At 44.6% G+C, this 26,242-nt stretch overlaps 1 protein-coding gene across 3 annotated transcripts in view; it reads right to left on the reverse strand.

Moving 5' to 3' along the window:
* LOC109319725 (spermatogenesis-associated protein 7 homolog) overlaps positions 1-26,242 on the reverse strand; it is a 93,821-nt gene that overhangs the window by 25,760 nt on the left and 41,819 nt on the right. For 2 of the 3 annotated variants that reach the window (XM_019549469.1, XM_019549468.1), the window contains exons 3-4: positions 17,571-17,663; positions 9,978-10,025 (exon numbers count right to left, since the gene is read on the reverse strand). In XM_019549469.1, coding sequence (XP_019405014.1) covers positions 9,978-10,025; positions 17,571-17,663 — 141 coding nt within the window. The remainder of the gene's footprint in view (positions 1-9,977; positions 10,026-17,570; positions 17,664-26,242) is intronic. The other variant, XM_019549470.1, reaches the window with a different exon arrangement.

Here is a 26,242-nt window from a genome sequence, read left to right on the forward strand (position 1 = left end):
GTCTGCAAAGTGAATGGGAAAGCGAAATTGGGGGTATGAAGGACTACGTCCTGCCACAGGGCTTGTCTTACCTCCACAAAGGCTTTTCGTCGCTGGTGGGTCCATTCAACTGCCCCCGTTCGCTGGCCTTTAATGGCTTCGACCAGCGGTGCCGCGATCTCCGCGAAATGGGGTATGAAGCGGCGATAATAGCTTGCTAATCCCAGAAACGCTCTCATTTGCTTCTTCGTGGCCAGTTCCTTATATTCCCGGATGGCTGCCACCTTATCCATCAAAGACCATACCCGACCGTGTCCGACTAGAAACCCGAGGTACTTGGTCTCACGTTTACCCAAAGTGCATTTTTTTGGGTTGGCCATCAGGCCCACTTGCCGCAGCTCTAGGAGGACTGCCCTTAGGGCCTGCATGTGTTGCTCCCAAGTATCGGTATATATGATGATATCATCTATATAGGCAGCGGCATACTTCTGGTGAGGCGCTAGGACCCACTCCATGAGCCTCTGGAAAGTAGCGGCTGCTCCGTTGAGCCCAAAGGGCATACGTTTGAATTCAAAAAGGCCCCATGGTGTCCCGAAGGCCGTTTTGCGCTGATCTTCTCTCCGCAGTGGGATTTGCCAATACCCCTTCGATAAGTCGAGTGTCAAGATATACTTGGCCTGGCCGATGCCTTCTACGAGTTCGCTGATGTGCGGCATTGGGAACGCATCGAACTGGATTATCTCGTTCAGCCTCCGGAAGTCGATACGCAGCCGTAGGCTACCTTCTGGCTTCTCCACTGGCACGACTGGACTGCGCCAGGGGCTCCGCGAGTGGGTTATAATTCCTTGCTCGAGCATCGCCTTGACTTTTCTCGATCAGCGGGCGCTTATGGTAGGGGATGCGTTGCCACCTCTCTCTCACTATCTGCCCCTCCTTGGTAACAATCTGGTGTTCCACACCGCGTGCCCTTCCGGGGTGCTCGGTGAAGACGTCTTGGAACTTGTGCACTAGCCCCTTCATTAGATGCCGCTGGGTCGGAGTGAGATGTACCCCGATCGATACCTCGCCTGGCTCCACCCCTGGTGCAATCAGGAGCCCCTCTGGTCCACTACACTCCTTTAAGAGGTTCACATGAAAGATCTGGCGTTCCCTTTTAGCCCCGGGGTGCAAGATCTCATAGTCCACTGGCTCTACCTTCCTGGTAAATGTGAAAGGGCAAGGCACTGTGTGGCAAACTTGCTCGTGGCATCAGGCAGCATCAGCAGGACCTTTTGCCCCACTCTTAACTCTCAGGGTTGCGCCTTCCTGTCATAGAGCTCCTTTTGGCGCGCTTGGGCCTTCTCTAAATTAGTCTGAGCAATTTCCTGGGCTGCTTGCAGACGGTCCCGGATTTCCCGCACATATTCCCTCATTCTGTCCCCATGTTCCGGAGCTGCCTCCCACTCCTCCTGCTGGACATCTAGCAGGCTACGGGGCTGGTGCCCAAATGTTAGCTCAAAAGGAGAGAGGCCGAGGGAGGCCTGGGGCGCGTCCCTTACCGCAAATAGCAGGGGTGGGATCATAAGGCTCCACTTGTGAGGTTCTGCCTGTGTGCACCTCCTCAGCATCCCCTTTAAGGTTCCATTGAACCGCTCCACCGTTGGTTTGCGGGTGGTAGACCGTCGTCCGGAGGTGCTTAATGTGCAGTACCTTACAGAAGGCCTTAAGGACCCCCAGGGGGTGTTTATGTGCCAGCCACAGGAGCTGGTCCCGGAAGGCCCACGGGATTATCAATTGCAGGGTTTCTTCCCCCTCTCACCTTCCCCGCTTCACCCTATACAGCAGCCCGTTCCTTATCTCAATCCGCAGGGTGCCCTGGGGTCCGTCCATGGGGCTTACCTGAGGGGTGTCTTCCCGCGGACCCAGTTCCCAGAAAGCGGTCAGCTCCGGATCCCCCTCCTGTTCCCTCTGGAACGGCTCGGACCGGATCAGCTCACCCAGTGGCAATGCCGGGGTTCCTGGGTCTTCTTCCCCTGCCAGGCTGCTGCCGTCGCTCCGGCCCTCTCTTCTGTCTGCCAGGATGGTAAAGATCTCCGGCCAATCGCGGCCCAGGATCCTAGGGAAAAGGATGCCTTCCTTTAGTCCCACGGGAATCCAGCATTGGACCTCGCCTACCCGGACTGTCAGCATCTGCCATTTGATAAAGCTTTTTTCCTTGTGCAGGCATACCAGGTGGATGCCTTCACACCGGGGCGTCTGTTCCCACTTGATCAGAGAGGGTCTGACCAAGGACTGGGTACACCCGGTGTTCACCACTGCCTGGATGGGGACTCCCTCTACCCACGTCTGGACCTGCGGCACCGGTTGGATAAGTGCGGGGTGGTGTCTGCCCACGCCGCAGTCCATGGCCTCAGTCTCCGGCACCCCTTCGGGTGCCAGATGGTGTTCCTGCTGGTAGTCGTGCCTGAAGGGATCCCCTCTCAAGTCTCTGCGGGCAATTCCTCGCAAAATGCCCCCTTTCCCTGCAGGTGAAGCAGGCGGGGCCTTGCCCGCCCCTTTTCTTCACTGCCTTACTATCTGCCGCCCGCCTAGTGGTCGGCTCCAATGTCTTTGTGTCGCCTATCCGGCGCCGCTCCCCTCAAGCGGTGTAGAATTGCTCAGCCCACTGAAGGGCCTCTCGGGATGAGGTGGGGCAGTGGCGCTGTACCCATTTTTGGGTCTCCTCCTCCAGGTCATTAATGAATTGTTCCATTAGGACCAGATCGAATATCTGCTCCTTGGAGGTGCTCTCTGGTCTGAGCCACTTGCCCAATAAGTCTGCCAGAGTCTGCCATAGTATACCGGGGGTTCTTACCTCTGCTGGCTTCTTAGCGCGGAAGGCCTGCCACTGCCTCTCCGGCATAATGTCCAATCTACGTAGAATCTCCCCCTTTACTTTGTTGTAGTCAGTCGCGTCACTCCTTGGCATGGCCCGGTAGGCCACCTGGACCTGCCCAATCAGCAGGATGCCAAGCTGACCAGCCCATTTTGTTTTGTCTAGTCCTGCCGCTATAGCGGCTCTCTCAAATATTTCGAGGAACACCTCCGGGTCGTCCTCTGGTGTCATCTTGGGCATGTGCCATTCTACGCTGCCCCGAGTCGCCCCCATTTGGTTCTGTACCCAATGATCCTGCCAGGTGATATGCCTCACAGCCTGTTGCTGCTGCTGTTGCAACAGCTGCACCATCACGCTGAGTAGCTGTTGCATTGGGTCGCCGTGGTGTCCAGCCGCCTGCTGATCCATCATGGGAGCGCTGAGTGTCTGACAGGCCATTGCCGATTCCCGGCCAATGCACCACAATGTCCGTGGGCCTGCCCGCAATGGTGCGAGTTTGGGCGCCCGCGGATCGCTGTGGGGCTTGCCCTCCTGTTACAGGGGTGGATCCCGCTTCTGGTATCCTCTTGCCAAGTCCGCCTGCCATGACTTTGCTGTTATTAGGTTCAGTGAATACCCTGGCGCGCGCATGTCCAAAAGCGGTACCTCCTGTCCAGTCTGGTCCGGGGTCCGTGAGGGCTCCTGCCTCCCCTACACCCTCGCCCAGGCCTCCGTTATGAGTCGAAAGGGGTGCCCCCCTCTCCTCAGCTGAGGTGGGCTAGTCCCTCGAAAGAAAATTGTCCCGTTAGCGACACGCGAGCCGCTCCGCCAGCTCCCCGCCTGGGCTGGCTCAGGTCTCTTGTTGAGTCCCGTCCGCCTCCTGCCGGAGCCCTGTGTTCCCCGATTGGGGTTCCCTCTGTGCGGCCAGAGCATGCCGCTCCTGCCTGGGCTCTGTTTTTTTGCCCAGCACCACATGGGCCAGCCCGCCTCCGCCGCTTCCGGCTACGGGCCGCGCTGCTTGGGGCTGGGATGGGGAGCTCCCCCACCCCAGCCTTCACCATCTGGTCCACGGCCAACAGGGCCCTCCGTCCCTCGTGTCCTGCCCCTGCGGGGCCCCACCCGGCTCCAGAAGACCCTCGCCGGGTGCCAATCTGCCATCTTCCGTCGCGCCGCTTCCCCACCAGGAAGCTCCTCCTCCTCCTCCCGCTCTTCCGGTCCCCCGAAGCTCTGCACCGGCGCCGCTTTTGAGCCGCCCAGCTCCTCGCCGCACCTGGAAGTTAATTAAGGCGCGGGCCGCCAAGCCCTGCGTTGGGTTTGCCTCCCGGACTCTCATCCCTGCTGCGGCCGCGCCACCACTCTCGCACCCCACATTCCTGCGCTGCCGGCCCTGGCTGGGTGTGCTCCGACCGGCCTGGTCAGCCCTGGGGCTCTCTGATGTCGGGGCTCTTCCACACATGCATCTAGCATAAAATCATTCTATTCAGAATACAGCTTTAAAGAACTAAGGCACTAAGTACCAATAAATCCCTTTTCAGATTTCCCTGACCAAAGAATACAATAAACCATATTCTAGAGAATTAGATTCTTGCTTCCCAACATCAAGATGAAAATGCCAGCTGCACCAGCAAGGGCATTCCCGAGCCCAACAACCCTACAGTGAAGGGTCTCTTGAACAATATGTTGTTCAACCTTTACAAGTTTGTCAAGCAGAAAACTTTGGGTCTATATCTGCTCATTCATATCTCTTATAAACGGTTTCTATTATCATGTACTGGAAATTACCGTGTGCCCCTAGCTTTTTCCTGCATCGTTAACTTGTATCAAAGTCCCTGCTGTACATAACCATCTTGCTTTTGCTGGCACTTGCCTCAGATGGTATAATCTTATAAACAGTCTGAGAAGCTGTTACAAGCCTGTGCTGAAAATATAGAAAGGTCTGATATACTGGAAGATGTATTATGAACATTCTGTTTTGGATGCCACTATGTTGATATTTTAAAATGGGGACAAACAGAAACACAGGCAGTATTGCACTGTTTTGACACTACAACATTTCATCGGTGGCAGATTCACTTAAAATGGAGCCCTTATTTGGAAACTCTACTACACAGTTATTCATACATCAAACTCAAACTACGTCTAACACCTGAAAGCTTCTGGAATAAAGTCCTATAATCTGGTTTTAGTACTTGTCCTTCTCTGCCTATATATTCTTTAATTTAATAAGTGAATGTACAAACATCTTATAAGATAGGGCATTTTCAGATTCTCAAATAATCATGTACAAGATAATTATCTATAGTATATTCATTTTTATAAGAAACAAAAGACTGGTATACAGTATTTGTTCCATCTTTTCAGACTATGGATTTAAATTAATCTCTCTGGCTGTTTAAATTTGTCTTTTTAATAGGCTTGTATACATATGTGACTTACTGTTGAATAACCTGAATTTCCTTCTTGCAGGTCATCTATGAAGCAGGTGATATCCAATACAAATCATGCATTTGCAAAGCAAAGAGGCACTTACAGGATACATAGATTTAGAAGATGGTAAGCAATTATGGAAAGTGAGTAGTGTTCTAGCAGGTTGTATATTTATTGAAACACTCTTCTATTATGATAGTTTTCAATGATTTAAAAGGATGTCATGCGTATTTAGTGTAATATCATAAACAGGAAAAAAAGACGTCTCATTTTTTTTAAATGGAAAGAAGAAAACATATTAATCTTCTCCAGGGCAGAGATTTACCTGTGTCCTCCTATCACACTAACAGTCTTGCAAAACATCCCTCATTTATTCTCCACCTTTCCAAATGTTAATGCTGAGTAGCAAGAATGCTGTATGCCCCTGGAGGCTGGGGGGGCATGGAAACCATCTGTGTGTGGTGTCAGTAGCAGAGGCAGGCCAAGCAAGAAGCTCCTGCAGGCAGCCATGGCCATGTCGGCGGTGGGGGGGTAGGGTGGTGACCACCTGCAGACAGCACCAGCGATGCCCAGCGACAATCGGGGACCACCCGCAGATGGTGCTGGTGGTGTTGGCAGTGGGGGGGGGGAGGTGGCAAGCGGCAACTGCCTGCAGGTACTGCCAGCAGCGTCGAGGGCACTTTTTGCAGGGGATGCACTGCCAAGCTCAGGGGGTGTATGTGCACCTGCATGCACCCCCTACGCATTGCCAATGCTGAATAGAGGCCTATTTTGGGAGCCATTAAATCACTTTCTAAAGCAAGAATGATTTGCACATCAACCCCTTAGCTATGCCAGTGCCTCCATTGTGTTAGTGCTCAATAGGGGAGAAGAAGGGTGTCTGTTAGCAGCACCCTTACAGAAGCAGTCTTGGGAGCAGGAACCAGAACCCAAGTCTTTACCTCTCCTTGAATGCCTGTGCTACTAGCAGTGTTGTAGTGGGGGGGGAAGAGGGGGTCGAGGGGCCAGTGTAGTGCCTGCCCTGGGCACTGACCCAGCATGTGGTCTGCTAGCTAATACACAGAAACCTTCTCAGCAAGGCAGAGGGGAGGAGGGAATTCCTGCTTAGCAGGGAGTGCTGAAAAGGAGTGGGGGGCAGCCTGCAGTCTCTGGAGCTCCAGCCAGGAAGCGGAGGGGAGGGGCAAAGCCCTGCTGTGGAGCAGAGAGCCCCACCCAGCCCAGAGAGCATGCTGGGATGCTGGGGGTGTCTGGTTTATCTTAAACCAGGAAGGAATCTGGGACAGACATTGCATAAACCGGTTTGAGCCAAATCAGTCAAGTCTGATCCTACATCCAATCAGGTTTATCTCAAACTGGTTTCAGCCATTTTCACACAGATTTATGTGCACTGAACATCTGTTCTGCTACAGGTTTAAACCAGTTTCTGATCACTTACACTGGTTTGTGTGGAATGACTGTCCTTAGTCCTGATGCCAGTCCTGGATTCCATTTTGGGAGCAGTAGTCTGAACTGTAGTTGCCTAAATCCTTCCTTGGTCCCTTTGTCACCTCCCCCCTATAAAGGAAGATAAAAGACTAGGGAAAGTCAGGGCCACTTAAAGATTTTCTTTTCTTAAAAAGAATGTCTCTTGGGAGAGTAGTTCAGCTGCCCTGAATCAATAGTTGAGCCATGCAAATGAAGATGTAGCCCTAGAACAAGCCTGGGAATACTGGTGCCTTTTTTTCTCCCCATGCCCTCCCAGTAGCATTTTCTAAGTTCTCCTTTCCACAGGACTTTCACTTCCTGTGTTGAGTGAACACCTAAAGCACACAGCAAGGGCTGTACTGAAAATTAATTAGCTGGTGCAAGATTCTGGCTGCCCCTTACACAATTGTGTTGTGCTGTGAGAATACACAAGGAGCTCTCCTACATGCCCTTGGACAGTCCATATGATTGTCAGATAGAATTGCAGCCCCTGGGCTCAGGGGAACACAAGGACTGACTTCTTCTTACTCCTGGGGGTTCACAGTACCTCAGGATTAATAGTGTTCCAGGTAGGGGATGTTCTTTTTCTTGCTTGTTTATCACTGGAGCTGTGCTGGCACTGTGGGGAGAGTAAACTGCTCCTCTGATTCTAAAAGGACTTTCCCAGCTAAGATTTCTGATCTAATTGCCCTGCAGCACAGTAGGAGTCTCACTGATCCCCTATTTCACTGTTCCAAGTGCACATCCCTGTAAAGGCATGCTACTATATCTCTCCCCCATTGCCTTTTCTCTCTCCTTTACTCCCATTCATTTTCCCTACATTTAGCTGCTCTCCCACCATCTTTGTGCAAGCTCTGACCGAGGTGTTTCTGATGCTGGGGCCAGGCAGGTACCAGGTATTGGGCTTACAGGAACAGACCCCACTAGTGAAAGGGGTGTTCCCCCAACTAATCTAAGAATCTCACTTTGGGTCCTCCAGGGCTTCAGCTTACAGTCTTAGCCTGTTTATACTTAAAGTCGCCTGAACATTGCAAGATCTGGGCCTCTGGATGTCAGTTTCCCACCAGCAAAACTGAGATAATATCCTTATTTTCTAGCCTTCTGCTTTGTCTGTATTGACTAGAACAGGACTGTCCAGCTAGCAGCCCAAGAAGCCAGCATGTGACCCCACTGACTGCCTCTCCTACTGCTGCACGGTCAGTGGGGAAGGGGAGTGAAGCTTTAGGCACTGCCTATGCAGGCCATGTGATAGGGAGCAGTGGTTCATGTGCTGCCACTGGCAGAGGAGACTATGTGCTGTCAGCAGAACTCAGGGGGGATCTTGGGGAGGGGTGTAGAGGCACCCCAACCACCACAACAAAGTTGGACTAGACTGGACTAGAAGCCGGCCCTGGACTAGAAGATTTTCACAGCAGAGATGGTTTCTTACTTACATGTATGTTCAGTGTGTTGCACATTGCTCTCAGTTGAGAAGTTTAAATATATAGTAATACCCAGCAGTGTAACTAAAGGGAGCCCAGCTGGGCAGCAGTCTGGGCACTGCCTTTTTTGGTGGGGTGCAAAAGCAACTGTTGCTGCAGCAGCAGCTGATTGCACAGTTGTAATTGGTACACTGGGTGCCAGCCCTGCCTGGGGCATCGTGTAGCTGCCGTAGGCTATGCTGCCACACCTCTGGTAATACCAGCCATACAGAACAATATAAAACTGTAAAATAAACCCTCTGCAAGTAGTTAAATACGTTCCGTCCTCTTGACCTTTCTAAACAATGAAAAAGGCAAGGAATTTTTTGGGGGTGCTATCTTCTTTTTGACCAACTGCATGGTTGGAATAAAATCAGACAAGCTTTCAAATGCAAGGCATTCTTCATCAGGGCTCAGCAAGGAAGCAGGCACAGTGAATGCTAAGAGAATAGAGCTGTGAAATTGGAGGGGGGAAGGAAAATCCCAGGGGCAGCAGACAAACAATTAGCAGAAGAAAATAGGATGATTCCTGAAAGATCAAAACCTATGAAGGAGGGGGTGGGGTGGTCGTTAACATTTGTTGTGTGTAGAAAGAAATTCAGAAATCAGGTAGATTACAGAAAATCTTCTCTCCCCGAGAGTACCATTTTCTCCCAAACACTAACACTTACGCTTGCAACTCTGTTTCTGTATTATTTTGTTCCATTAGTTCAGAACTGTTTTTGTAAAGTGGTTAATGGGAGAAACAAGCATCCCAAACAAGGAAGAGAATTTCAGTTTTCAGTTCTGACCCCTCACTGGCTCTCTTGTGCTTCTGCATTCAAGAGCACATTCTGAACCTTGTAAGTATATGTTTAGATTGTAAGAAGTGCATCACTACAGTATGTGCACTATCCTACAGGCTTGTATATTTGTACTTCTCTTCTTTCAAGTTTGTTATATCCTTCTCACTGTCATGCCCAAATTTAGGTACCTAAGAGCATTGTTGAAAAATGATTCTTTTCTCTTTTTGGGGCAATTTTTACCTTGATTTTACAGTACGGTAACTGTCTATACAAAGGACATGTATATTTCTAATCCATACAACCAACAAATGCAGAAGGAATGGAATGCTTTCCAAGGTTTGTGAATATAAGTCCTGTTTCCATTCGCCAGGTGATAGGTTGTCTCCAGGGGTGGTGTGTGAATCTTGTGCTACCTACTTGCCACCAGGCTTTTTTGGGGGGGGGAGGGGGGAAGTGGAACAAGATCTGCCTGTATTCCCCATTCCATTGATACTCCATGTTCAGCCAACAGATGGCGACAGGATGCAGACCAACACTCCCCTGTTTCAGAAAACAACAAAAAAACCCCACCCAATCAATAAATCATCAAAACCTGCTCTAGCTTTTAATTTGCCTGATGCCCAGATTTTCATTTCTGCCTTTCCTGTTCCATGAATTATTTGCCTTATGATTAGTACTAATTACCAAGGAATATACAAGGTTAGTGATTAGTACTCCATGTATGTGAACTAAAATTTCAGGGTTTAGACAGGAAAATCAAGCAAAAAAAAATATATGTCAAACAAAATAACTGGAGTACAAACAAGGCAAAATCCCAGGGCCTGAGATTCAGCACATATCAGTACAAGCATGTAGCACACCATTGATACAGTTATGTTATCATCTTGACCACACTTGGAATGATGCCAACTTTAGTTGTGCAAGTGGCTTTTCAAAACACCATCAGCATCACAAAACAAAATAAGATTATCCAAGATAAATATTTCCAAACCAAACATATTTTGAAAGCAGAATAAAAATTATACTCACATTTAATGCTAGTATGCAAACTTTTTGGTGCAGATGAATCAACAGCAGCTAGATTAACAGAAAAATAAGCATGTTTAACTGAGATCTCAACATTTCCCTTGAATAATCTGACTAAACTTGATAGGGATGATCCTGTTGAGCAACTGAATTCACTAGGAACTTTGGATGGTTAATACCAAGGCTTATATTATTAAAGACATTTTATTTTACAAGTCCTGAAAGTCTGCTGTTTTGGGTTTTTTTAAAGTGACCTACACAGTTCTTCCTCCTCCTTTCCTGAGGGAAACTCAGACTTGGGTCTGAATTTTGTGGACCATGGGTGGATCTAAGATTTTGAGAAGGGATTGCAGATGGTGTGGCACATCATCATATATAACACAACACATTTTTCTCCAATTAAAGAGAAATTACAAGTTTGACTAATATATTAAGGGGCTAGCACTGTATTATTTTTAAGATCAAAGCAAAAACAAATGTAAACTATTGGAATGTGCACTGAAAAATACAACTAGGCAAAAATAATAAAAAAGATATTGTATCATTAGTTCTGTACTTATTATAGTTATCTACATCTCTTATTTAGCTTCATAAAACATAATCTAGACTTCTTGAGCATCTTGACAGTGGCTCCAATACTTTACTGGCAGTCATTTCTACACCTGAATTAATATTACCATACCCAAGTTAAATTTTTTTGGCTAGAGCTAAAAATAATCTGCAGGGATATGAAATGGAAGAGAGACATTACCAGGGATGACTAACAGACAGCAAAATTGCAGAAGGCAGGATAGTTTGCATAGCGGAACATCAAGACAATTAAAAAGGACAGAAGGTTGTTCACACCTGTGGAGTGGAGAGAGATTAATAGGAATCAGGGAGATGATAAATGAGCCAGGAAGTGAATTGATTCTCTCAGCACTGCCTGAATAGAAATGCTGCTTCCCCTCCCAGGCAGGTGGTTTTAAAGTTTGGGTAGAACAGTAATCAAAGGGGGATGTAATTGCACTGCTGCACCTCCCCCTCCTCCAATCCATCCCTGGTTTGGACCTATCGCTAGTCAAATTATAATAACATAAGACGTAAAAAAAATAGATAATGGCTTTTACCACATTCCCTACTATGTTGCAAATCAGGAAAGCTGAAGTTTGAGCTAGTCCAGATGCTTGGTATTCGCACACATTGCTATTCAGAGGCAACTCTTGTGCAAGCGCTTCCAGTCAGTAGCCAGGGGAGATGTGACAAGTTAAGGTGTGAGGAGGTGTGTTACTTCATTAGGAATCATACATTTTGCAATCATCAGGGTTTTTAATTTTTAATTTTCAAACTCTAAATTAGAAGAGTTTCAATTCCTAATCTAAATCTTATTAGACTTCTGCTTTACGTCGCTCTCAGTTCTATTCTCATGAGATGAATGTTACATCATAAGGATGCAACCAGAAGTGCTGTATAATTCAGCCCACCTAGAGCAATAAAAGATTTGCTGAAATCTAGGGAAAAATAACTGCTGACAGCCCAAGCAGGAGACAGCCACTTATAAGTAATGGAAAATTCCAATTTCATTTAAAGGCCAGAAGCTCCATTTTCATGAGCAGGAATCATGGGTTTCCCTGATTAAATAAATAAATAAAAATCACAAATTCTCTGTTTAACACCCCCCTGCAAATTCTCTGATAAACCCCCAAAATCTGTGATTAAACTGAAAGGTCCTCCACAGCTCCCCTGACTCTCCTGGTGCCCCTCAATCCCCCTCAAACTTCCCCTGCCCTGCGCAGCCTCCCCCTCAGCCCTGCTGGTGTTCCTTGCCCCCCACCCACAGTTTCTGCTTCCACAGCCCTGCTGGAGGGGGCTCTCAGCTGCCAGGGCTATGGGGCCACAGACCAGGGTCTGCAACCCCCTGCCCCTGGCAGGATGCAGCAGCTGCTGCAGTGGAGCCCAGATCCCACTGCCCATTGCAGGCTTGGGGAGGGGAGGCTGCTCCCTGCCATGGCACACACTCATGGCGCACACAGGGGGACCCGTGCCCCCTACCTCTGTGCACAGGGTGGGGGCCAGGTGTTGCCCATGTGGGCTCCCACCCTGCTGCCTCCCCCCACCCCTTGGCGCCTTCACAGTCGGGCATGTGTGACCTTATGCTGCAAAAAACAGTGGAGCCATGCAGGAAGCTGCCTGCCACTGTGAGATCTGTGCTGCCCTGGCGAGGCATCCCCTGCCTATGTGACTGCAGCAGAGGCGACAGCATAGGGCTGCATGCAGAGGATGCGGGCAGCATGGAGCTCGCAGAAACAGGCAGCTTCCTGCGTGGTTTCACTGTTCCCTGCAACACCAGGTCACACACGCTGGGCTGCACAGGCCCCAGGAGAGAGCAGCGGGGCTGGGAGCATAAGCCTGAAGCAGGCAGCACACAGCCCCTGCCACACACACAGATATGGGGGGCATGGGTTTGCATGCAGTGGCAGGGAGCACCCTCCCCGCACTCCTGAGCCCTACAGAGGGCTCATCACAAAACTGCAAAATCTGCAGGTTTCTCCGGTAAAATGAGAAATCCGTGTTTGTCTCTGGTAAAATGTAAAATCTGTGGTAAATTTTGTGGGAAATGGAAAACCTGGATCCCTCTTCATGAGACAGAGGAAAGACAGAGGAGAGAGACAGACAGGTGGTTATCACTATATATTATATCAAATTTGATCTTGTGCAAGCATGCCTAAACAATGTTTCAGATATACAGAGCCGTGGACTCCAGATCTCCAACTGGAGTTTGGCCAGGAAGGCCAGGTTTTCAAGGGACAGATGAGCTGACATCACTCAAATCCACACAATATCAGGTCCTAAAAAATGAAGACCCAGTTTTCAGAGGTGCTAAGCACTTGATGCTCTTACTGACCTCAGTGGAAATAATGGATGTTTATTAGCACTTTTGAAAATCAGAATCTGTATGATTATGTAGAGGGGACTGGATGTTAAAGGAAATAATTTGAACATATGCCTTGAGATTTAGTATCACTTTTTACTATGAAAAGAATTATGACATGCTTCATATCATTAAGGAGAATACCTGTGCTCAACATTTATTTTACAAGACTCTTGCAAGATTTATTTCAGGGACAAGCTCCTCAAATTTTCCTGTAGCATAGAGTTCTCACATTCCATGTTCCAATGGTGATTTCTTGTTTAGTGAGCTTGATTTTTGACCCAGTAACATTATTGACCATCCCACCCTGAGCATCTTCAGTAGAAGAGGTCAGCTTGACAGTAGCATATTTTTCTACTTCATCCTACTAAGTGCCAATGAAAAACGTTGTTGTTATTAACCTGGGGCTCAACCGATCCATTATGAGGGTGGTTAATTGGTTTTGTATCATTGGAGATTCTTCAGTCAAAAATAACCTGGCAGTGCCTATTTCTTCTCCAGGTGTGGATGGCCATTGGCAATTGTGAGCTCATCCACCCTTTGGCAGGTTTTAGTTTTAGTCCTGCTGCATCTCTATACACCCTCCTCACCTGGCAGACCAGGTATGGGGAGGTGCTGGTTTAGTTGCCAACAACCTGACCATGAAACAGTTTGAACTGGGCTGCATCATACCAGTGGCAGGGTAAACCTGACCCCATAGATTGTACAAGGATTGCAAAAGCCCGGAAAGGATGGAGGAAAGTTATTGCTATATCAAAGTTGCTTCAACGGTTGGCATGGCCTTGGGACTGACTGACTGGCTGAGACTAAGTGAAGTATATGTTCTAGTATTAAAGGTCATCTCTCTAATGTGACTTCATAGAGTTTAATTATGATGTTTTAATGCTTTTACTCAGAAGTGTATAACTTCAGACTTTGTTGGTAAAATATGTGAAAATATGTGAGTGTTACAAATCTACATCAATCAGCTGAATGCTGCTATGGAAGAGCAGTGTCTTCATTTGAACTACAGAAAATTGAAACCTGTTTGGATAATTAAAACAGAACATCTGAGCGCCTCTTCTACTAGGACTTTCTGTCTGTGAATTTACCTTTTGAGCACAAGCGCATTAGATTAAAAAGAATGACCTAAATACCCTCGAAGCAGTTCTTTCTCTGCGCTGGCCCTTCTCCCCACATGACTAGACAGAGAGCTTTAATTTAAGTAGCAGAGCTTATAGTAAGTGTGAGTTGTGCATAGTGGTCGTTGTTGCCCTTAGGGGGTGTGTTCTAATGAGTGCAAACATAAAAGGGCATGCATTTCCTGAGGCACAAATAACAGCGGCAAATATTTGTGCTGCTGCTGTTTGTCCCAGGGCACACCCCTGCATGCGTGCTCCAATGCACAACAAAATAACCCCAGTGGCGTAGGGGAGACTGGCCCCAGCAGCCTTAGCGTTCTGGGGGCCTCCTGGGGCAGCAGCGGTGCCGAGTCAGCTGCTCAGAGTCTAGCCAGTGGACAACCAGGCTCCATTTCTGTTGGCACAATCTGCTGCTGCGTGCTGTGCATGCTACTTTTTTTAGCAGCGTTGGGGTTTTTTTTGACACCAGGATCTCCCAGTGTCAACCCCCACCCCCCCAGCATTGCTAGTTAATGGGTGGATGTGTGCAGTTTGCAGTACCTCAAATGTGTTTTGGGTGCTGCAAATGGCATGTGCATGCTCATCAGGATACGTCTAGAGAGTCCAGTATATTTATGAGTAACTATTCAATCAGAAAGAAAGGAATTGGTATTTTTCAGTCTTAGGTGCACACTTACTTTGTGACTAAAATGTATTAGTCCCACAATGGCAAAAATTCACCTACATACAAAGCTAAGCAGATGAAGGTGAAACATGCTTGTGTGTTATATTTTTTCAATGTGGTAATGTGAAGTAAAGGACACTTCTCAGCCCCAGGTTACCTTCCCTGGCTGCAGATGAGTAGTGACTTCATAATAGTTACTTGTTGTTTACCAACCTGACTAAGAGAGAAATGGTGGTTTATGGTGATAGAAAAAAATGGAAAGAAAGAATAGCCAAGAAATTTCATAATGTAGTCAAAAGGTATTCATTTGTAACATGGAAGTGCTGATATCACTTTAAAAATTATGTCCCTAGATTTGAATCAAGTTTTTTCACTGCTGGAAAGAGCTGAATTGACAGGCTACTCTATGAAAAATAATAGCAGCTACAACCTGAACTCTGTGAAAACTGTATGTGGTCACCAGTCTTGTGGCATGTTAGCAACACGGTTCTTGGTTAGACAAGGTCATGATGGCAAAGGCCTATATGATTTATAGAAGCCTAAACACAGTTACAGTTCACTCCATTATTGTGGGGTAGCAGTTTCCATTACAGTATCTTTCACCGTTTCCTGAAGCATCTGACATTTTCCAGTGACTCAAATAGATAGGATGTCCTGGAACAAGGTGCTGAGATGGCAAATCCTATGTCCCAAATTCTCCTTCCCACAATTTATAGCTGGAAAAAGGAAGTATTTATAAATGCTGCTGCTCAGTCACAACCTTGAGTCTAGACACTAAAGTAATCTCCCCCAGCCCATTCAGTTTCACCTCTGTAATTTTCCAGATCTCTGAAAGGAGTCACCTCAACATCACCTTCATAATGGATGCTGCCTATTGAACCACTGGGCTAACTCCAATTTTATCTTCCTTAAGTAACCATCAAAAACATCCAAATATAAGGAAACCATTACTGAAATAAGATAGGGAAGTTACTTGGCATTCCCTTTTTTAATATAGATTTGTCACTGTGTTTGGGGACATCCATCAATGCTCTCAGCTGGCTGCTCCTGAGAAAGATCACAGATCCAGTCAAGTCTTCAATAAATCCCACCTCTTAGAACATGCTGTGCACAGATTTGTTAGTTACTATGTAGAGTTTTAAAGAAATGGAAAAGTCTAGGCATCATCTAAGCATACAGTCCAACTGGGGGCTTATTGTGCCAAAGATCAGAACTCTTTGTAGAAGAGCAGGCAGATTAGTCTGGTGTCTAAGCAATGTAGCGTACACTCTAACTTGTAACCAGAAATGTTATTTTGGAATTACCATTGTGTATTCCTCTGCAAAATATTTTGATAGACACAAAATCAGTGACAAGCTTTTGGAACTGACAAGCAATACGACCACAGGACTTCAATGTGTAGTTCCCCCTCTGGGATGTACAGGTGTCCCTTGCATCAGAGGTGGCCATCACAAAATTGGAAATTTGATTTGAGGCCATGATCCGGCCCCTTCTGAAACCTGTGGAACTCAAGAAGCCAATAGATCTTGGGGAAGCATAGAATGGAGCCACATCACTAGTTCCTTGTTTACTGTGGCCTTGTTAAAGCTCCCTGGACTCAGGACCATGGAGTGAGTAGCAGGAAGAAGTTCTGAATATTCATCTTTTTGGGACAGGGCATCTGCCTTACTGGTCTTGGTGCCAGGGTGGTATGTGGCAGTAAAATTCAACTGGGTAAAGAATAGACACCACTTGATCTGGCTGTGGTTGAAATTCCAGGTGGCTGAGCCCCTTCTAAATGGCACCACCATTATTTAAAAGCTGACTTGATGGTTAGAAGCTCCCAGTCCATATTATAATTGTGCTTGGCAGAGGACAGTTTCCTGGAAAAGTAGTGCATGGCTAAAGAAGTCCCTGCATCCCCAATCGTTGGTCAGTACAGCCCCAAAGGCAAAGATGAGGCATCATTTTCCACCAGGAAAGGCTGGGCAGGGTCAGGCTGAGTTGAAGGCTTTATTAAGCCTCTTGAAGGCAGCCTGGGCCTCCAGGGTCCATGTGAAGCATGCCCCTTTCTTAAGGAGGGCAGTGAGAAGGACTACATGCTTGGAAACCCCCTTGATGAACCACCTCTAGAAACTGGCAAAACCAAGGAAGCACTGCACTCCATGGGCAACTTTTGGTGGTTGCCAATCTAAGACAGTAGTTACTTTTTTCAGGTCCATAGACAACCCTTCAGGCTTCATCACATAGACCAAGAACTTGATATCTGTCTTATCAAATTCACATTTCTCCAACTTAGAACTTAGAATCTTTCTAACTACAAAGGCAGTCAAATACTGCTATCTTGGGAGTCATCAAATCTCTTTCATTGGAGGCTTTTAAAAACAGGTGTCAGCAATCCTGTCTCAGTGCAGAGCGGTAGATTAGATGATCTCCTGTGATCCTTTCTAGCCCTACACATTTATGATTCTCATGCAATATATTTATTTCTTGGGAATTTAATATGTATGACAGGCACTATACTGATAACTCACAGGAAGGAAACTAGCCAAAGGAGGGTGGAGTGCAGTACACAAAAGTTTGTGCTGGTGCTGCTTTGCTGTACCTGTTCTATCAAGTGAGCACCTGTTTCCAGTGGTGTCAGGCGGGCATCTTGCAAAGACATGAAATTTCATTTAAAAAATGAAGTTAAATAGGAAGAGATGTAAAACATCATTACATGCTTCTCAAAACTATTTCTATGTTCTAATTAAGTCTTGCCTATATTGCGCTTGGGTTTAAAATTCTTCTGACATTAGTTGCTTTAGTGTGAAGAAAAAAAAAAAACAAGCCAGCCAAGAACTATTGTAACCAACAGGTTCTTAGGTATGATTTTATCTATTAGCTTGATGGATATAGTCAATACTATAGATTTCATATACCTTTGGCAGACAGCAATTTCTTGTAATGAGTAGCCATGTGATCTTGAATGATGTACTGACTTGACAGATTGCAGGAGGATCCAGGGGAAAAAGCTGTGAGAATAAAATCTTATTTCAGTCAACAAGCTAAGAATATCTTAGACAATAATAGCTTTAAAATGTTTAAACATTTGGTCTGCTCTATTTGTGATGGAAAAACATTTACTTTATTTTTTCACATAGGAAACATAGCAAGAAAGAGTTATAAATTATTGCAGTTTGGTGTGTTTTTGAATACTTGAAAATTATGGTTTGCAATGCATAATGTATGAGTACTGCATTTGTATTCCTATTAAATCACCACTTATGTATGCATTAATCTTTGCCATTATAGTTCTCTGGAGAATATGGGTTTGTTATTTAATCTTCACTACAATATGAAACTCTGCAATTTAAAAGATTTAATACTAGAAACTGAAACATAGGATTGGAAAGAAATGTGTATACATGTCTTTAACTAACTCCCACACCAATACTGAGCTAACTTCTACCCTCAGTTACATACAAAACACCCTGGCATAGTAAACGTGGTTGAATAGATGCAAATATAGGCAGATTTGACCCAGTGACTGAGGCTGGAATGGAGAGTGGAAATATATGCCCCACTATTTGATGATAACAGTCGTTGGACCCTCTAACCTGCAGCATATCTAAAATATTCAGACTGAACTATTCTGATGGTCTAGTATACCATCATTTCTTTGACTTCTGATCCATGTCCAAAATGTTTTGATGTTTCCCTTGTGATGTTCAAAACTTTTTACTATGTTATCCCTTGACCCTCATATTTCTTCAAATGCCAAGTCCCAACACCTCTTCTCCATACCTGGACTATTTTCTGTCCCTGCTCCACTACTTGGAGAATTTAGTTCTATTCCACCATTCTCCATGATTGCAGCTCCATTTCTTTCTGACTCTGAGATTCCTCTCCTCCAAACTTACCTTATAATTAGAGATGAGATGAAGTAAAAACCAAGATTAAACCTCATTCTTAATTTTTAGTAAGTACATTCAGAATCCAAAGGAGATTGAAACTTAAATGTTACAGTTGGCCCTTCTCGTTCAAATGGGCCAAACCAAAACCTCTGATCCATACAATCCTAAACAGGAGGGGGTGTCAGTATCTATATCCCAATCTGATTTTTTTGGCTTGATTATGTTTCTCCTTAAATACTCTACTTCAACTTGCAATAAAGTGAGTTTCTCTTGGCCTTAAATGTTTAGTGAAAGCTGAGTGCAAAGGACCTAAGCTTGCACTTATTATTGGACCATAATGGGAGCACAACTGGTAACAAGCACTACACCTGGTTGGCAGAATTGGATTTTTAATATTTTTCTGCTTCAAAGTTAGGTAGAATTTTTCCTTACTCTGACAAAAGTTGCTTTTGATGAATTACTGTTGGTTTGTGGCAAACTGCCAAAAGAGATGGAGAAACAAATGAGAGCATGCTTATATGTATTATGTAGGACTAATGTTGAGGTTAGTATGGATCCCAATTGCATTAGGCCTTGATTGTGCACCAAGAACCCTGCAGGTGGCTCTTTAGGTTCCATGCGGGACAGGGGTAGGTATTCTTAATAAAAAACAACATCAGATAATTTTTACTATGATATTTTAATGTTAGTGCAGTTAGCTGCTCACTCCATACAGACTGAATGATATATATTTCAGTGGCAGAGGAAGCTTTAATGAATTTTGTCTATAAAAGTAAATGATCTCTTCATTCTGTTTTAACCATGTATTTTTTCCATCCCAGATTTGCCCTCCAGACATGACAGGTTCTGTAGGATAGTCTTCAGCAGGTGATATCAAACATATTACGGGATGTGGGGAATCAAATCTGCCCTTGGCTGATACATCTACTGGTGCTGAAAAGTCCTTAAATCAGGATAATTAGCCCAACCTTTTCAGATTTGGCTTGTGGCTGGGCAATGATTAGATGTTTTATTCTCTATAGCCCCAGGCTACAGTTTTAGTTAATGATTTAGTTTCAAACTTTTGATGGAAGTCTGAAAGAGATGTATACAGAATTAAAAGTCTGGAATTTCTTAGTTCTAACCTTGTTTTTGTTTCTTTCTTTTTTCCTTTGTAACCTTCTCTATTTCTAGTTTGCCATCTATCACTCCTCTATCAGATGAGGAAAATGCTGCTTACAATACTACCTCTGTCATGGGGGTATGGTTAGGCTTTATTAATTTTTGTATAGCACTCTGAGTATATAAACCGGTATAAAAGAAAAAGAATCAGGAGATGGATGTGCCACCATTTTTCCTTTTGTTGCTTACATGTGTTTTAGAACTTGTTAGTGCAACTGATGGTTTAAAGGCCAGTGACAAAGTGTAATGGGGCCCTGACCCCTACCCCATCACGGAAGATGAGTGAGCCAGGGAGCAACCAGTTGTATGTTTATTTCTTATCACTATGGTGCGACTCAGACCCAAGCTAGGGGTGAATTTTAGCTTGGCAGCATCTAGCTTATATCTGTGCTTAAGTTTACACTGGAGGACTGAGAAAGTGGCTGTGAGGGGAGGCTTGGAGGCTGCAGGGAATGCCTGGAGACTTGCTGCCACTGTTGCTGGAAGACTAGACTGCAAACTGGCGATCAGAGCCTATAACTAACACTGTATGAGTAGGCCTAGAAAGACCCTGTAAAGGCAGAGGGCAAGAGAGAGCCCAAAACCCCACAGACTGTATGAGTGGGCCAAGTCCAATACAGTGAGACTGGAGTCAAGGGGCCCAGAGCCTGGGAGGGTGAGACCTGGGCTGGAGACCAGGAGCCAAGGTCCAGGGCAGTGAACCTGGGTTGAGGGACCCAATCAGAGTAAGAAAGCCAAGGATGCAAGGCTGCAGTCTGAACAAAAATTTAAGGCCTGAGGAGCTAAGTGCATGTTGAGGGCCAGGGACTCCAAAACTATGCCAAGTGACACCTGTGAGGCTTCTACATGACTATAGGGGAAGATGGAGGTCACAATTCTAGCGCTTAAGGCAATTAGAGCAGTAGGGCTCAAGCCCCAGCGATGAAGAGACTACGTAACGAGGATAGGAAGAGCACTCTGAGCTCATTGGTTCCTGTGGGCAGCCTCCCCACTTGACTTTAACATTGAGGCATGACAGGCAAGACAGCAGGGTGGGAACCTGCGAGGCTGGAGTGGGCAAGTAAGGTAGGAAGGCAACCACTAGAGAGCAATATGGCTACCCTTGGAGCCTGCCCTGCAAGGGATTTAGCAAGAAAGTTCTGCTGCCTTCAGTGGGATATTTATGTGCAGCAGCAAACCCAACGACAGCCAGCTTTAGAAACAGGGCTCTCGAACCTGTCCTGACAAAATACAGCGATGTACTTGGAACATATAAGCACAAGCCAAAGGTTTATTAAGAGGCCTTTACATTATTAAAAGGTGATTACATTATTGAGGGGCAAAGCAGTACATACTATATGGCTCATAGACATTGACATAAATATCTAATACAAGACTGCTATAAAATACCTTAGGATTTTGAGTGTAAAAGTACAGGCAATGCTATATTTATTCATAATAAATACCACTTTACAGATTAGTAGGAATGTCACAATGTGATAGGAGACAAAGACGTGTAAATCTAGATTTTTACTCAGTTTGGTGAAAAATTATGACTACATGTGGTCTAATTTTGGTCAATGAAAGCACTCATGAATAAATACAATAGCAAGAATAAGAGGTTTAATATCAGAGCCATAAAATTTCATAGTTCTTGCAGGCATTTTATAGTTGCAAAAACTCTAAAAGCAAAAGCTTACAGAAGTTTTGCCAGTTAAGCCCTATCATCACACTGGCAAAAGTTATACTATAATCAGAATAAAATATAAGTAAATATAAGACCACATTCCTAGCTAGTATAAACTGTAGTAGCTCCATTGACTTCAATCAGTGGATATGTAATGATTTGAAATTAGCAGATGATCTGAACTGTTGTCACTAAAGAAAGAAAATAACATTCTGAGTAATGCCATAATCTCTCCCTGATGTGCTGATTTTAATACATGTAGAGAAAAAGGAGCATGACAAAAACAGTGTGATAATATCAATAATACCAGGAGATTAAAACTAGCTCAAATTCACTTATGGGAACATCCTTCTGGAAATGAATTACAGCCGGAACCTGAAAGGCTGAAGATGTACAATATGGTAAAACTATAATTGTTTAATTTCTTATAGAAACTGACACTTTCTTGGATCAGCAAAATCAATTTTCATGTATAGCAAGTTAAATTGCAGATGTTGCCACATAATAAATAAAAAAAAGGATCACGGAAGTCTCTACTGACGATTTCTCAATGATCTAAAGGAAATCAGCTGGCCTTTCTGTGTCCCAGTTGCCCATTCTAAAATTAGCATACGGATGCTTCTTTATCTTACAGTGGGATTGTGAGGATAATTCAAGTTGGTGACATAGTTAGATACTATAGTAAACATGGGCCACAAGTGTGACCACTAGACAGGTATGTGAAAGAGAGACAACAGCTTAGTTTAGCTAATTTGTTGGTGTGTCCAATTTGAATCAGGGGTGTACTTGGTATCCAGTTGGTCTAATAAAAGGTATCATTTTGGAACCAGGAGTTCTAGTTTTTTGTATATCTAACTTGAATCAGGATTTTTTGTTTTAAGTCTTCAAATATTTAAGTTGCTGGGGAAAAAAATAGAGAAGCTGTGGTAACCCCTACTAAAATTTATGCTGAGGTCTGCATATAACCTGGCTTCAACAGGAGATTTAAACAGTTGTGTATCCTTATATAGTCCTTTTGCTCATTTAAAAAAAAAAAAAAGTTGACCCTAATTCTGGGTTAACTACTGGGGGGCCTATGAAGAGTTTTTATATGTACAAAATATTCATAACATTGCTTTGTCTGAGCCCTTGAAAAATTCAAGACTTAGAATTTTTCTACATTTGATATAGATAGATAGACACACACACACACAGGAAATCCGGAGAATGATTAATGTTTTCTTTGGGTTTCTTTGGGCTAAAGAAGTATGCTTTTTTCACTAAAAAGAATATATTTTTTCCTGTATCAAAAAAGATCCAGAAAATGCTGATACGAATGAGATACAAAGAACAAAAATAATATCGTCATCCTTGGCTTCTGTTTTCTTTCTTTTTTTTTTTTTTGTTGCAATGGCTCACAGGTCGCTTACTGTAGTTGAATTGATTTAGTTGTGTCACGACTAATCTATCTAGCCTCTATTAATTGTGCTGCAGTACACTGTTCTGCACATCATGTCTGAAGATTAATCTACAATTATAAATCTGGAAGCTGCACTACTGGTTTCTGATGCACACTGACAGTGATAAAACATGCATTTTTATATGGCTAAAAACTCAATATGTGGCTTTGAAAAGCACATGAGAGGTGATTTGGATCCTCACTAGGCTGTTGACTCAAAACACTTTATTTTTGTCCTTTTTTCTGTTAAAATTCTTCTGATCTGCTTGCATAAGACAGTAGTAAGTCATTTTTTTTGGTTATGCATTCTTATAAGGGTAGTGTAATTGAACTGTAATTACATTGCAATTGACTGTACATAGCAGCATACTTTAATAGCTGCAACTACCACTATTTTCTGAAACCAGAAAGTTCAAAATATGACTGCAATTAGTGAACAAAAAATTATCTCTAGTGACAATATAAACTTCATCAGCATATACCTTATCCACTCAAAACTGTAAAATGCATAGAAATAAGAAGCTAAGGAGAAAGGCACCTGTATTCATTCCCACCTTCATTCTGCCTATCATATTGTTGCTAATGCACCATGGCTCTTTCCTAAAGCTTTCACTACCACTGTTAATTTGATATCAAATACCAACTAATGACCACTGTAGTGGTGGTGTCATTTGTGACTGTCTGTCTTTCGAGAACTGGACTGAGACCAGTGGCATAACTAAGAGCATCTTTACATGTGCTCTGGGGTGGGGGAACACTTTAATTAGAGCAGCTCTTAGGAGCTGCTGTAATTAAAGTGCCATCAGCATCTCGTGTATTCAGTGTCTTGTGCTTCAAAATGGCCACAGGGGTGCTTTTAACTAAAGCTCGTTCAGCAAGCTTGAGTTGAAGTGCCCCTGCTGCTGTTTTGAAGTGCGAGGATGCTGAATACTTATGATGCCAAGGTAGTTGGAGCATGTTAATTAGCACACTCTAGAAAATTTGATGAATTGAGTCTGCTCCAATGTGTTCTTCAACATGTATACGTGCGGAAGGAGCCTTCAGCTTGTTGAAGGGGGAGGGGAACAGCTGCTGCTGCAGCCACACAATCACACTGGTCGTTTCGTGGCAACCTGAAGTCACTGCTGCCCCTGTGTGTGACAGCCATACTAGGCACTCAGCCACATAGTTACACCTCTGACTGAGACTAACAGACAGTGCCAACTTTCAGGTATTACCAGACAAGGCTGCGTTACCAGCAATGACCCACATCATCACCCACTGCCTATAAGTACACAAAGGGTGTGCATCAGGATCTGGGAAAATGCCTGTTCACCAGAGTACCCCAAGGGATGACACGGTCCAACGGTCATAAACTCCTCCAAGACCATTTTAGGCTGAACATAAGGAAAAACTTATTTACTGTCGAAGTGCCCAAGGCCTGGAATAGACTCCCTCCAGAGGTGGTGCAAGCATCTGCTCTGGAATCTTTTAAGAAACTTTTGGACATTTATCTTGCTGGGATCCTTTGACCCCAGCTGACTTCCTGCTCCTGGGGCAGGGGGCTGGACTCAATGATCTTCTGAGGTCCCTTCCAGCCCTAATATCTATGAAATCAGAGGCAATGGGCTTCATATTCCATTACTGCTCCCTCGATTAATCTAGTAACATTTTAATTCCTTGTTTTGAAAGTACCTTGGGACTGGCTGCTCTAGGTAGAAGTGTTCATCCAAAAAGGAGCATTCAAAGACAACTAAAACTTGGGCGGTTTTAGAACTTCTTTCCATTAGAAAGATCTGCTATTTTAGCTGCACTGCTGTAATGAAACTAGCAAAACATCTCTCTTTCACCTACATGTATATGGGGTTAAAAATGATTACCTTACTATAGCATAGTTTGGTCTGGAACTGGAATAAGCCATATTAGTTTGAGACAAGTTTGTACCTGTGTAATGGCATCCACGCAAAGGCTTTTACTAATACAACAAGTTCAATAATAAAAAAAAAAATCATACACCTAACTGAAACAGTTTTCCCATCAAAATTTTTAAGTGTATAGCAAGCCTCACTGATTGAACAGAATGTAATCTTAGACCTCAAAAAGGCATTTGTTTCTAGCAGTGGAAATTCCTGAAAAAATTGCAGAAATCTAACCAGGAAAGGGAGCAGTGTAGGCATTCAGCCTATACCCACCTCCTCTCCCCTGCTCTTTGTGCCTTCCCCAGACCTGTCTGTAAGGGCACTGGAGCAGCAGTGCAAACCACTATCGCATCTCCACACTGCAGCCCTGGTCTGGGGAGTGGGTGGGGCAAGGAGCACATCCAACATCAGTCCAGGAGGGAAATGGAGCCAAGCATCTTACCTGCTCCTGAAATGGGGAATGGTCAGGGGAATGGGTAAGGTGCTCTGACCCACTGCTTCACTACCCTCCTGGACCAGACCAGGAAGGGAGCACACAAGCATTCCTTCTTGTGATACGGTTTCTCTTGCAAGGGAGGTCTTCCAGGTTAACACCTGGAATATCTTTCTCCTAGAAGAAGCGTATTTCCCATTGGAATAGTTGAGTGAATGCCCGTAGTTTCTACCACAGGAGTGGCAACTCTCCCAATAGAAACATAATACCTGTACGTGGCCTCAGTCTTTTGGTAAGTACAATAACTAAGCAACTGAAGTATTTGCATTGTAAGCAGCATTTCTTTCTCTTTTTTTTTATGAAACTAATGCAACTGACTTTAGCTGATTTTTGTCACCTGTCCCATACATTCCTAGCTCTTCTGTATAACCATAGTAGTATTACCAGCCTGGGCTATTTTTAGCTGAACAATAAACAAGCTCTTTTGAAGATCTTCAATAATTACAAGCCAAACATCAACTGCAAAACAAAGCAGAGGAAAACTGACAATATTAGTAAAATAAAGAAAACTGACGCAGCCCTTGGACACTGTACTAACTGAAGGTTATCCCTGAGGCCTGATTTTAAACTTGCAATGGAAATCTTGAAGGAGGTAAAAGTATCAAAAAAGAAATTAACTGTAGGCCAAGCAAAGGTAGAAAAACACACAATCCCTGTTTATTTAATGCTTCTGGCAGTAGAGGTACTATAAAAGCTTCCTTAAATGCTTATAGGCCCTGATACTGATTGGATCCTGCAGATGCTACCTAAATACAAATGCAAAACAGTAGTAGCTTAATGGGGTTGTTAGACAAGGTACTGAAGAGACCTGCATCCAGATCCTTAATTCCTGCTCATTACCTGAGGGGATACTTTCCTTCCTTCCTAGGCCACAGTGAAAGCTGTTGCTTCTACTTAAAATAAAAATATAATGCTGAAGGCTGCTCTCCAAAGGATGTGAACTACTGTAACACTTCTACCATACAGAAAGCTTCGTTTCCCCATTTTCATAGTTTCATAGTTTCTAGGGTCGGAAGGGACCTGAGCAGATCATCTAGTCCG

This window comes from Crocodylus porosus, unplaced genomic scaffold (assembly GCF_001723895.1).
Source record: "Crocodylus porosus isolate Cpor-Errol unplaced genomic scaffold, CroPor_comp1, whole genome shotgun sequence".
Lineage (NCBI taxonomy): Eukaryota > Metazoa > Chordata > Crocodylia > Crocodylidae > Crocodylus > Crocodylus porosus.